General features: G+C 39.1%; 1 protein-coding gene across 1 annotated transcript in view; it reads right to left on the reverse strand.

Moving 5' to 3' along the window:
• Positions 1-309: 309 nt before the first annotated feature.
• Positions 310-14,648, reverse strand: part of AFF2 (AF4/FMR2 family member 2) — a 587,647-nt gene continuing 573,308 nt past the window's right edge. Inside the window, exons 19-21 of the mRNA XM_028523486.2 lie at positions 13,129-13,181; positions 5,867-6,054; positions 310-669 (exon numbers count right to left, since the gene is read on the reverse strand). Of these exons, the coding sequence (XP_028379287.1) occupies positions 548-669; positions 5,867-6,054; positions 13,129-13,181 (363 nt within the window). The 3' untranslated portion in view covers positions 310-547. The remainder of the gene's footprint in view (positions 670-5,866; positions 6,055-13,128; positions 13,182-14,648) is intronic.

The following is a 14,648-nucleotide window of genomic DNA, read 5'->3' on the forward strand; positions in this document are numbered from 1 at the left end:
TGAGTCTTTGGGAACCACGAAAGTTAAACAATAGATTCAAAATATGTTCTTTTCTGCCTTGAATTTCTGCCTCTGTTCTGTTCTTGAATATGAATAGATTCAAAATATGTTCAAACTGCATAAGAATACAGTTTGGAAAATGACTATTGCTGAAAATTTGAGTATTTGCAGGTCCTTTGTGTCTAAGTTCATATACATAATTTCATTTCTCAGCAACCCGCTATGATCACAAGTATTTTTCATTCTTTGTTTTCGGTTGTGTAGACTTAAAATAATATTGTAGGTACTGTGCTATTCCATCTAGCACAAAAGGATGGTGGTATCTAAGAATTGTATACAAAATACTAAAAAAATGACTAAGTAATAAAACATACACTGTTTTCAAGTTGTAGTATCACTTACAATGATCTCTGATTTTTACAAGTATCAAGAGAAGCATAAAAACAAACATAAAGAGAACTTTCTCAGATGAGTGGAGTTCCACCATATTGGTACACTGGTAGAGGTAGAATGATGGATAGTGATAATGGAGATGAGGGAACACCCATTACAACAAGTGGGCATCGATACGCAGCCAACATAGTCCCTGACGAACATAGTGGACAAGATTGGTCATGCTGCTGTGCTGGGTCAAAGGCCCCATCAATGTGTCCAGATCACCAAAGAATTCTGAAAATCAGACAAGATCTTGGTTAGGGATTTAAGTCACATCATGAAAATGTGCACCAGATTGATTAAGCTGACTTCGTGCAAAAACACAACCATGTGAACATTGGAAAAGTTATCCATTATTCATTCATTCAATGAAAATTTATAGAGTATCTACTAGAGGATCACGACACCATATGTATATCAAACACTATTTTTAAATGTTTTACCATGTTTTATTTATTTATTTTTTGAGAGAGGAAGGGAGGGAGAAAGAGAGGGAGAGACACATCAATGTGTGTTTGCCTCTTGAGGGCCCCCAACTGGGGATCTGGACCATAACCCAGGCATGTGCCCTGACACAGGATCAAACTGGAAACCTTTTTATGTCCAGTCCAGCTCTCAATCTACTGAGCCACACTAGCCAAGGCTATCAAGCACTATTATTTAATCTTTATTTAGATCCAAAATCTCTGTAGCATGAATAATGTTTGTATTATTGTGATTAATAAATCCAATTTGATTTAAATCTGATAATTCACAGTACATTTTTTCAAATAACTATATATTTTTCTCAAACAGTGATTCTAAAAGTACATTGCAATACTGTGGAGGTTTGTGAGATACACACACACATATACTCACACACACACACACACACACATATATATACACACATGTCACTATATATATTATACATGATATATATTTGCCTGCATATTTATGTTTATATAATATATATATACATTTAAACACATACATAAATTATGCATGTAAAATAAAATGTGCTTAAAATATTTATATTAGTTATTAAATTTATATTTTATGTATTATAAGTTTATATTTACAAAGGTATCTGTATACACTAAACTGCAGAGCCATGGTCTATATGATATCCAGCTGTTTGTCATTCTATGTGTTATTGAATTAAAAATATTCTTTTTTTTTAAAGATTTTATTTATTTATTTTTAGGGAGGAAAGGGAGGGGAGAGAGACATCAATGTGCGGTTGCTGGGGGTTATGGCCTGCAACCCAGGAATGTACCCTAGCTGGGAATTGAACCTGGGACACTTTGGTTCCCAGCCCGCGCTCAATCCACTGAGCTACGCCAGCCAGGGCTGAATTAAAAGTATTCTTTTTTTCCTTTTGTTTAAATTAATTGAGTTTACCAAATTTCCTTGGCATGATGTAGACATAGCCAGTGAACCTGGACAGCAATTATAGCCATTGGCATCTGAGGCCAAATAAATGTCTAGGAGCCATCTATTTGGTGAGGCTTACTGCCATTTCCTTCAGGGTAGGAAAATGACCTGCAAGTATGTTATATAACAACTCCCCTGATCCCCAGAACATGGATGGTAAGAATCCCCAGCTCATTCTCCTCCAGGTGACTTGAGGAAAGGGAAAAACACTTAGGCAACCTACTAAAAAATGTAAATGAAGTATTAGACTTTCAACTTTGTGTTGGGGGTGGGAGATGTGGGAAAGACTATATAATGTCTGGAAACTAGATAAGTGTCCCTTTCCACATCTAAAATTGAGTTGTTTAGCACTGTATTTATCTTGATTATGAGAGGGCTCTCTGTTGTCCCTTTTGATAGTTTCCCATACTGGAGGCAGCCTCAGCCATGAGGAAACTACACCTGTGTTGGTTGGGGGTGAGGTATCAGGGGAAAGGCTGGAGACTGCTGTAAAGTGGTCAAGATGCTCTCTTGCCTTTTTGGAAAGCAATTTCCATGCATAGGTTTCATGCACTTGATTGTCTGGCAGATGGTAGTTCACTAAATGATGCTTTTATTCCTCATGTTAGTATAATATATGGGATCCTTCTCTAGGTATGAACTTAATTTAATTATATGATACTTTTGCCATGGTTGGTGTGGGTCAGTGGACTGAGTGCTGGCCTGCAAAGCAAAGGGTCATTGATTCAATATCCAGTCAGGGCACATGCCTGGGTTTTGAGCCAGGTCCCCAGTAGGGGGCACGTGAAAGTCAACCACATATTGATGTTTCTCTTCCTCTCTTTCTCCTTCCCTTCCCCTCTCTCCAAAAAAAAATCCTTTAAAAGACTTTTAATTATGTGATACATTTTAACCTGTACTATGCAATAAAATTTCTGTCGATAAAGCAATAAATTATTTTTAGCATTTCAAATAGCAATACTTTCTTATTCAAATGAATGTGAGTTGAGTGGGAGCCAGAATTTCCAATTGGTATTCTGCAGAAAGACTGCTGTGGTATTCCTAACTAGATATCCAGGTCACTATTTCAATAACGGCTTTAAGTAAGCAGCTGGAGAGGTAGGGTACAGTGTTTCTAGATCAAAGGCCAGAGAGCAACATCAGCCCAATCGGCCCATAAATCATCTGCAGCTGCATAGGTGGATAGGCATGGGGCAGAAATAGAGACTTTCCACTGAGAGAGCTAACTTCATCTGTCTCTATTACATGATTGGGTAGAAAAAGATGGACATACACAGTTGTCTCTTTAGTAGGATGCAGAGTACCAAACAAAGGGGAGTGCCTCAGTTTCCTCATCTCTGTGTGGACACGGCAAATGTGGGAAAATTTTTCAACTCTAAGCAGTTCAGAAATGACAACTGTGTGAAACTCCAGGCTGCAAACAGAAGATTCCAAACCAGGTTCTCTCCCTAGTCCACTTAAAAGCAAAAGCCTAAGGGCAACATTAATAGGACACACTTTCTTTTCTGCTGGTACAGTGACAGAGTTGTTTTGACTCAATATTAGGCAGAAAATTTAACAACTCCTTGATGCATTTGTGCTAAGGACAAGAGTGGTTCCATTTCACTGGAACATCAGCATAATCACCACATTACTCCTAAAAAGTTCTGAAGTTAATTTCAAAGAAATTTCCTTAACAGATTTTGAAAATGGATGCTTATGCAAGAAATCCATACATATTCAACTTCCCTCCAATTACTAGTACAAAGTAAGATAGTGTTGGAGGCAGACAAGCTAGCCAAATTTTAAGATGTTTTGTGCCTTCACTTGCAATTCTAGAACACTTGGATAGTCCTCGTTGTCTGGACCTGTTATCTTTGGATTTCTAAAAGCCTAGAAAAGTAGTCAAATTAAGGATTGCCTATTATTCAGGTAACTGAGGGCAGGAGATCACTGAAGGTCTCTGAGGACCCATTATTAATGCTGATCTCTAGATGGGCAGTGTAGTCTATTGGTTAAGAGTTCAGACTCTGGAATTGGACAGTTCAAAATTCAATTTCTGCTCCCAACATTAAAAGCTGTGATATTATGGGTAAGTAAGTTTCTTAACCTCACTGATCCTCAGTTTCTTCATCTATGGCATGAGGATAAAAGAGACAACAAATGATAAAGCAAATAGTGCAGTTGCTAGCATATAAAAATTGAGGTATAAACACATGTAAGCAATATTTGCAAATATTCCCTGAAGTCAGTGTAAATTTATAGCTGAGTTGAGGGTCAAATTCTCAAATTATGGGATATGCTTTGATAGCCACAGAATCTCTGAGTTATATAGATATACAGTGTGGGGCAAAAGTAGGTTTACACTTTTGAGTATATGAAACAGTATATTCTTGTATTATCATTTATTAATTGTTGTATTGTTTTCCATATGAACATAGGTAAACTTACTTTTGCCCCACCCTGTCTAATAATATGCAGTAAGTAAAAAAATTAAATATTCATAGTATTTCTACCTTGTATCTGATATTTTATGCTATTTGCTTTACACATATTATTTCATTTAACTCATCTCTATCATCCTTCTGGGTATTTTCTTCACCATCATCTTATTATTATTATATCCATTATAGAGATGGAAGCTAGAAAGTAGCTCATAGATTTAAGTAACTTGCCTGAAGTTACCCAGCCAGTACATGACCCAGGCAGGATTGAAACATAAATGATCAGGGTTCAAACTCTGTAATATTCCTACTCCATTGGGACTGTTTTTCCCACATACTCAGCAATACAGTAGTAAAGGTGCAGCACAGAGGAGGGGTGGGAAGGCTGTGCCTCATTCCATAATTGGACAGTGGAGAGGGCTACCACAGACACTAGAGCAGCAGCTTTTCAGGGAGAAGAGAAGCAAGCCAGAACCCTGGGGCCAGAGTAGAAAGGAAAGGAGAGCTACCTGGGCTGTGAAGACTCAGGTTTGGGAGAAGAATTGGGCCAGGGAGCCTAGTAAATCCTTTGTAGTCAAACCCATGAGAATTTCCATTTGTATGCAGGTGCCCTGAAGCCACAGCCTGAATCCAGAAAATCCCCATCACTCATTGTTGGGGACATAGTAGCACCAAGCCCACTCCATGCAACTTTCACCATCTCATATCCCAGTAGCAGCCACTGGACTATGTAGAACGCTGATGCCTCCCTCTTCCTTACCAGACAGTTCTACTAATTCAAATTTCTGGTCAACTCTTTGCTGTCTGATTTCAAAACGTCCACATCCATCCTCACCTTGACTGGCATGGGGCTGTCTGTGGTTCCTGGGCCAGAATCACTGAGTCAAATGAATGGCCAAGGCAAAAGTGCGGTTTATTTTTACTTCCCACCTTCACTAGGATATTGAGGCTTCATTGTGAATCTATTTGACAGTTAGGGTCATAGATGGCAGCATGAGACATCAAAGACCACTGACCCACTTCCCAGTAAAGCACAACCCCCTTACATTTGTTTTGTAGCCAAACATCATGTGTTACCCTTACCCTTTATCTCAGCTGTCAGTGTGTTGAAAATACTAGCTGAGCTTTGGCCCTTGCTTCTGAATTCAAGCCACATTATCATGCACTCACTGGAGCTGCTGGTTATAATGAAGGCAGAGGCCTGAGTTCAACCTCACCCCTGAAAAAATATTAAAGTTGACAACAGCAGCCAACAGAATCTTAATGAATTTGCAAATAATTCTCCATTTCTTTGCCTCTATTTTTCTGTTTTTATCCTTACCATTGAGTGAAAATCTGAAACAGTCATTTGCCGACACCTCACAGTTCAGATTAGTTTGAGCTTCAAAAGAGACAAATCCCAGGTTTTTCTTTTTTTTCACTTTCTTAGGAAAAAAAAGGTCAATGTATCAGCCCAGAATTAATACCTTCTTCTCTCATCTAAACCCTGAAAATTAGAGACAGAAGAATAAGGCCACCAGGAAAATTCAAGTCCTTCAAAGCAGTTGATTCCAACATGGTCTGTGAACAATGGATACAGCAGATGAGCATACCTTTGTTCTCTCTTGTCAGTTTGTCAGCCATGTCCCAGTTTTCATAGCCTTGTAATATGTTGCTAGTGATGACGTGGCTGGCAGCCATATGGTGAATGTGCTGGGGGATGGTGACTGGGCCATTGTTATAGTTCCCCATTGCATTGAGGGAAGAGACATTGTTGAGAGACACTGGGGATGGAGTGTTCCTGGGGAATAGGAACAGACAGATCTTGTTAGGCTGGTTGGGAAGAATGACAGTGGGCTCTAGACCTCCCTCATCAGACTGGGACCTCATGAGAACACCATTCCCACAGTATGGTTTAGCATAGTGAACAAATATGAAGCTCAAGTGGAGTGGAACTTGTTCCCACACCCCACTGACTTATCAAATGATATCCTATAGCTTTTTCCAACACAGTAGGTTTCTCCAGAGGCTGCAGCATAGAAAGAGCTTATTATCTTCCCTTTCTTGTTTCATCTGGCCAACCACACAGGGCTGTAATGCCAGAATGAGCCATACTTCTCCATTTTTAATGTTAAACAGTGAAGTCACACTACCTTTGATAACCATTGATGATGCCATGTGTATTGCTACATTCTTTTAAAATACCAGAAAGAGCTGATATATCTTTCCCTGGCATTAATTCTACTGATAAATGTAGCTCTTTGAATATTTGAATATATATGCTAAATTATATATATTTGAATGTATATATTTGAAAAAATATATATATATATTCAAATGTTGTGATGTTTCAGAGAGAGAAACAGCTCAAAACTATAATGAGTTCTCTACCTGCTGCCAGAATGACTATTGGCATTTAGAAAACACTTGATGTGCAGTATTGGTACGTTATCAAAATGTTTTATGGAAATCACAATAAGAGTTTGCTCCAAATACAATCACCACAATAAGCAAAGTGCATTTCTTAAAAGTTCCCCAAGGAGCAGTATTAGGGAAGGTGGAAAATGTAAGATTCTACAGATCTGATTAGGGTTCTTCAAGACATGCTATACAGGAATGTCTTAATTGCTGACTGTTCACCTGCACACTGGTTAATAAAAAGAGACTTTGGGATTCCTACTTTAGGTACTACCAATATTTGGAGATAGATTTTTGTTTAATTCTTTAATGTCAGCAGCAAGGAGTCACCTGCTGGCTGCACAAAACATGGAGGGCCTGACGTTAGATTGACCTGCTGAAGACTCCCTGGGGATAGTACCAAAGGCATGGGTGGCTTCCTTGCCCATGAGCAACGTTTGTCTATAACCCTGGCCTCCCTATACTCTTTTATCCAGACTGTGAACAACTGCCCAGACAAATGTGGCACATTATGATTGAACATTTGAAAGGTAAAATAAAACAAATGGGAGAAAGCTGTGTTTGGAACTCCCTGAGCCTGTATGTTTGAAGGAACTCCCCCTCATTTCTCTGAACACAGTCCCCACACGCCATCAAGGAACCCTATCTCATTCCCCCTCCCCTTTGCCAGCTATTGCTGTTGGCAACTCTAGATTTCCAGGGTGACTGTGTTCCTTAGTACTAACCATGTTCATAGAGCAGATGTGTACCCAGAGAGGCAGCATAGAGGATCTGGGGAAATAGAATATACAAGGTACCAAAATTCCAAAGTGCTGCTGGACTCAATATAGAAGCAATTCTAATATACTTGCCTTGAGACTCATGCAGGCTGAGCTTATAGCCAGGTGAGAACTTTGGTCCATTTCTGCAAACAGAGTATAACATATCTTTTGGTATGTTCTGGTATGAGGGGGGAAGTGGATCCTCACTTGTTCTACACTTGTCTGGTGTAAAAGGATGTGAAGGTTTTCCTGTTCTAGTTATAGTTTCTGAGATGTTTTGATAGTTTCTTGACAGAAAGATATATTCTCAAGACAGGGATAGGGTGGGAAGTGGTCCAAGCTCAGGGACCTAGGAACAAAAGAGTCAGCTAATGACATAGACACACACAAAAAGCAGGGAATGCTGGATTTCTTTATCATGGCATGTTGCTAATGCTATTTTTAGCCTTTTCCCCTAGTGTTGGTCATTAACTCTTACATGTCAAGTTATGGCAAGACAGGAATATGTTCTCATTTGTAGTCTAGAGAAAACAGCAAAGCTGTCAGGTGTCACAAATGTTGAAAGGAGACCATGTGTCCTTAGAAATAAATGCTGGAATCCCAGGAGACCTGAATTCTAGTCCCAGTTTTGTCTTAAATTGCTGTGTGCTCCTGAGCAAGTCTGTTACCCTTGCAGGGCTTTTTGTCTACTGGAAGAAAAGGTTGGACTCAATGATTACCAATCATGTCTAGAAGTCACAAGGGGGAACAAATCAACTTTGTGACCTTATGCATCTTGAAAAGGCCTTTTTAGTTCATAAACATTGAAGTGTTATCAAGGGACATTCTTATTTATCCCTATTCAAGATAGGTCTGCTACCCCCTGCCCCATGCCAAATAGTCCTTTCTAACCCCCTTTCTTGTTTCTATTTATTCTTTGAAATTTATCAACATCTAGCAAACTGCATGTTTTTTACTGTCTTTCTCCTCCAACAGACTGTGACTTTGACAAGGGCAGGAATTTTTCTCTATTTCTATTTATCCATTGCTATGTAGAAAAATGTCTGGTACACATACTATGTACTTAATTAATACCAGTTAAGTAAATGAACAATTTGCTTTCCAGCTATCCCTCTATTCCTTATGTAGAGGAATATATATTAGGTGCTCTGAGAAGGGTAGAATAATACATAATAACACAAGGATAAATAAAAAACATGTAAAGGGTCTGGCAAGTATCTCATGCAAAGTAGGCACACAATGTTAGGTTAATAAAAGAATAAACAAGCCCTGGCTGGCATAGCTCAGTGGATTGAGCACGGGCTGCAAACCAAAGTGTCGCAGGCTCGATTCCCAGTCAGGGTACATGCCTGGGTTGCAGGCCACGGGCCCCAGCAACTGCACATTGATGTTTCTCTCTCTCTCTCTCTTTCTCCATCCCCTCCCTCTCTAAAAATAAATAAATAAAATCTTTTTAAAAAAGAATAAACAATCCCTCATTGAAAAGACCTACTAGTCTAATAGGGGAGCAGACTCCATGAATTTTTGGCAATCTATGGTACAAGACCAAGAGCTGTGGGAGTTCCAGGGGTGGGATTGTTTATACTTTCCAACTCAAAAACAGAACAATGACAACAAAAACCATAGCAGTGGTAGCAGCCACCATTTTTAAAGTTACTGTGTCCCAAACATGGTGATCTGGCCTTCATTAATAATATCTCTATGTTTTAGGGAACTCTGGGTGAATTTCTGCCACTGCTGTTTCACAGACAAAAGGGAATAGAGAAGTTCAGCTCTTTTCTGAAGGCCATACAGCAAATCAGTTGAAGAACCAAAATGTGAAAGCAGGTTTGTTTTGAATGATAGTGGCCTGAGGGTAGGGAAATCAAAGGACTGCATGAAAAAGGTAAAGAGACTAAGAAGTACAAATTGGTAGTTACAAAAATACAGGGATGTAAAATACAGCATAAGGAATATATCCAATAATATTGCAATAACTGTGTCAGGTGCCATCTAGGTACTGGAAATATTAGGGGGAACACTTTGTAAAGGATACGATTGTCTAACCACTATGCTGAACACCTAAAACAAATAAAAAGTAGTATTGATTGTAAACTATAATTGAAATATTTTTAAAAAGCAAGTCTGTTTTTCTCCAAAGTCCACTTTCTTTCCATTCCACCATGTTACCTAAAGGTCTTAGAAGCACCCACATCTACCTGTGTACTGAAACAGCACCTTTAAAGGCCTACTTCTTTCACAGTTCCATAGCCTTCATAGCCCTCTTTCTTTTCCTTCTGTCTGTGTGACATTTGAAATTGTTTCCCAGCTCTTTAAACTGTCCACAACATGGCCTCCATGAGTCTGCATCAGGAGTTGGGAAATCTGGACCACTACCTGTTTCTGCATAGCCTGTGAGCTACAAATGGTTTGAAAAGATGAACATTTGCAATTGATATGATGATGAGAGGGAACACTAACTTTGAACCTCAATTCAGTAAAATGTTTTTTTAAGTCTTATTCTTATCCTTGGGTGACTTGTATTATAAAGGTTGTGATTAACTGTTAATATATTTTGAATTTTATCAGTAAATATTTGCATAAACTTATGCTTTCTCTTTTATGCTCTCCATATAATAGCCTCAGTTTTGCCTCTCCACTGGCAAATCCCAAGATATGTAAAAGTTGGCACTTCACAGAATGTTTACTGACCCTTGCTTTATACTAAGTAGGTTTTTCTTTTCCTTCCAACTGCATTTCTGTTCTTTCTTATTACCCTACAGCCTTCCAGGTCAGGGGTGCTGCTTCTGTAATGTGCTGTGAGGGGCCCTGTATGGGGCCAGCAATACTCATTCACTGGGGAAGCCAGACTATAATATCTTTGGTTGCAGGCAAGAAGTCCTCCTTTACTAGAGAGACCTGAGCTCTCTTTCTCTTGGGCTTCCACAGAGCTTTATTCATATATTTCATCTCACTCCACTGTACAGTGTGCTTCTGGAGTGCAGGAATCACATTGAATTCAGCTGTGTCCTCAGCCCCTCATAAGGAAATGCTCCTGAAGTGTGTGCTGAATAAATAGCATGTAACCCCTGGGCAATTGTTTTGAGTTTCTTTATTCATTACCTTTATGGTCTGCCAAAGGGAGTGTGCTTTCTTCAGACAGATGCTTTAAAAATCATTTCAAGAGGCTTTTAATGTCACTTCATAAGCTTAGGATGTGTTTGAGTTCTTTTATTTCAGACCGTGTATGTGTACACAGATATCTGTCTGTCCAGAAAGTATCCATCTATGTGCTATAAAAATGGAGGCATTTATTAAAGAAGACACAAGACACAAGAAACATTGTACACAGGACAATGACACCTCAATCCTCTTCAAAGTAGGCACCTTGAGACCTCACACAGATCTTCCAATCATCATCAGCTGCCTTGTCATATTTTCCTGAATCTCATCAATGGTCTGAAATCTCTTTCCTTTCAAAGGTGATTTTAGTTTTGGGAAAAGCCAGAAGTCACAGGGTGCCAAATCTGGGCTGTGATGGGGCTGAGTCACCTGGGTGATTTGATGTTTCAGCAAAAACCCTGCAGGAGACATGATGCATGAACAGGCATGCCACTGTGATGAACCTGTTAATGATCAGTTGCCCATAGCTGTGGCCTTCTGAATCATCTAAATAGTTTCTGCATAGGAACCTTCAAGCTTAATGAAAAATTTGATGCAGATTTTTTGTGCTACTTGCTCAGTCATTTGGAATGCAATAGCCACACAGTACACATGCTTAACTCAATGACATCTACCGTCCCCACTGACTAGCACAGGGAAGTCATCATTGTTCATGCATGTGAATTCCAGTCCACTTTACTTGGCTGCCAGGTTACATCAATGCTGTGCAAACCATTCTCGTTATACTAACAATGACAGGACTTTTTTCCAACAGACCTTGTATCTATTCTCAGTGATCTGTTCATGGCTGCTTACCCAAATTTGCCCTTCATTTACTCTGTGCTCACATAAAACAGTTTTCTCTGAGCCTTCCAATGGATGTTTTAAAAAATATTTATTTACTTTACTTTTTAGAGAGGGGAAGGAAGAGAGGGAGAGAAACATCAATGTGTGGTTGCCTCTTGTGAGCCACCCACGGGGGACCTGTCCAGCAACCCAGGCATGTGACATAGACTGGGAATCAAACCAATGACCCTTTGATTCTCAGGGCAGCACTCAACCACTGAGCCACACCAGCCAGGGCTATTTTTATTTTTTGAACTTGCAGAGAGAAATGTTCTTTTGCTTTTGTCCATCATTATAAGAGTAAGACCTAATTCAACAGTTTAAATAGTATTTCCTTTCAATACAGTAACTGAGTTAATAGGTGAGATCACATGGTACTTATCTTTCACTGCCTGGCTTATTTCACTTAGTACAATGCTTTCCAGATCCAACCATCTGTTGCGAAGGATAGGAGTTCCTTCTTTCTTCTTCTGTGAGGTATTCCATTGTGTAAATGTACCAGTTTTTTGATCCACTCATTTACTGATGGACACTTAGGTTGCTTCCAGCACTTGGCTAATCTAAATTGTCCTGCTATGAACATTGGGGTGCATAGGTTCTTTTGAGTTGGTGCTTCAGGATTCTTAGGGTATGATACTAGCAGTGGATATTTTCATGATATTATAGTAGAGTTAATCATGCCACTGCTTTTGGAGTATTCTTTGCAGATATTTATAAAGTGGCAGAGGAGCCTATTTTACTCTTGAAGAAAGTGTTTTCATCAGAGAAACAAGAATTTTGAAATGATGAAAAATGAAAAAAAATAAACTCTTTGCATAAGTATGCATCCATATACATCTATTTTCCCTTCCCATACCAGCTTGCATTGGTGAGGGAAGTATTGGCATCAGAGTAAAACTAATACTCAAGCATGCAATACTCAAGCAAGCATGTGTCTAACACTCTTAGACACATAGCCAATTCACAGCTGAGCCACAACTAGGATTCAAAAAATCTCCATCTAAGAATAGCTCTTCAGATGTGCCTAGAAGTCATTAGATCCTGCCCTTGTGTTTTAGAGATGGAAAAACAAACCCAGAGAAAGGAAGGGATTCTCTGAGCTTACTTTGGAAGTTAAGGGCAGCATGTAGACACTAGGTCAATGGATTTCCAGGTACCCACCCTACTGCTGGAAGACTTAGCTGTCCCAAGCACATATAGCTCTATGACCATTATAGTAGATGCATTTATATTTTAGGTCAGGCTATTTTAGTATTAATATAAAATTCATCATGAAGGCTCAGATAATTGGCTGAGTACCTTTACTTTTTCAACACTATTATGCCTTTGGTTTTATTAAACAGCACTTACCATATATCAATAAATATTTCATTGAACTTTCATTACTGAGTGAACCACTGAAATGTCACTGCATTAAACTTAACTTTTAACCTGCCTCTCTGAAGTGGCATGGTGCTTACTATCTCATTAACAGATATCTTTTATGGTCATAATTTGGCTTGTAGATCAAATAGTTAAAAAAAATTGGGAGCCGCATCATGTTAAACTTTTCTGTCTTGCCCATTAGATGAAGCCTGAGTAGAATTTTTTTGTGTACAAAAATTACTGTAGTCTGAAAATTTACCTTTATTTCTGAGTTTTCAATACAAAATATTTGTGGTCTATTACATCACTAATTTTCTGAAAGAGCAATTTTCAAAGATACTTACTTTTCATTGCCTACCCATGAAGATGGTATCTGAGTGACTTTTGAAGCATTTTGCTAGAAAAGAGAGAGAGAAAAAGAGAGGAAAATAAGGACATCTATTTGTGTTTTATTAATTCAGAACAAGGTGGAAGTGTGATTTAGAGTACACTAATATTGATTGCAGCATTTTGGAATGCCTCTTGTTTCATTTGCAGAACTGGGATGTATGTGCACATCAGCACACCATGACACACACTCAATGCAAATAGCTGGTTAGGATAATTAGTGGGCTCCAATCAAGACCATGAAGGTCACTTGATGAAAGGGGTCATACACTAAGAGTCCCAATGAATCAGACTCAGTTCTCCAAGAAGTGGTTTAATTATTCTCATCTAAAATTTATTCTGCAAAACAAGCTCCTTAGAGTACAGCAAGCTTTTCACCTTTGGCTCAAGTGGCAAATGTTTTTCCTGGAATGCAATGTGGGCTATAATTTCTGATATCCTAAGAACGTGTCAGGACCAAATAGTGCTTTGTGTTTTGCTTTTTCATGAATTGACTTGATTTGACATATTTACATGTCAAAGCCTCATGGCTGACAGTTTTCACTATTTAGCAATGCAGCTGGTACAGGGCTACATTGCAATGGAATTTTAAACATTATATTTTTCTTTGATGGATCTGAGATGGTTTAAAGAATGGGCCTCCTGTATTTTCATGGCCAAACACTCATGGAGTACAGAGAACCCTGTTACTAAGCATCACCACAATAGTACAGTGATCTGGCTCATTATAATGAATTTATCAGGTTGGAGCCCAAGGAGTACAAGGCCAGGACACTTTTGCATTGAGCCTGACTCAGGCCTGCCTCTCTGGCCTCATGACTCAGTTTATACTCTTCTTCTTCCTCTCAAGTTCCCACCCAGACCCCTTTGCAAATGGGGTATAAGGGAGAGAATCAGCACTTTCAGGAACACAGTGACAATGCAACACTTCTTTGGACCTTAAAGATCCATACCTAAGGTGAATTCTGAAGACTTCAGTTTTTAATCTCAGAGAAGCTCAATGTACTGCCTGAGGAGTGAGTTATTAAGCATCTGTTTGGTATTTTTCAATGCTGTGAAAACTACACAGGGCAGGCTGAAGAGGGCAGTAGCTCTCAAAGTGTGATCAGAGGACCAGCAGCGTTAGCATTACCTAGAAAGTTATTAAAATGCAAATTCTCAGGCCCCCTCCCAGACCTATAGTATCAGGTAGTCTTGGGGATGGGACCCAGCACTCTGGTTTTATGAGCACTCTAGGGAATTGTGATGCCCATTCAAGTTTAAGAACCACTTTCTAGAGCATAGGTTGGTACAGTAGACAAGTGAAGGGATGGACGTCTGTTGTATTTGAACCTGTTCATCTACCACAAGCACCAGATTTATGGCATTATGGTCACCCCGCATAGTAGCTAGTGAACTTGCTCTTTATCCCAAACCAGTCAGTGTCCTCATATAACTGTATCCTGCCAGTCACTGGGTTTGGATGATTGATGGAAGG

Source organism: Phyllostomus discolor, chromosome X, assembly GCF_004126475.2.
Source record: "Phyllostomus discolor isolate MPI-MPIP mPhyDis1 chromosome X, mPhyDis1.pri.v3, whole genome shotgun sequence".
Lineage (NCBI taxonomy): Eukaryota > Metazoa > Chordata > Mammalia > Chiroptera > Phyllostomidae > Phyllostomus > Phyllostomus discolor.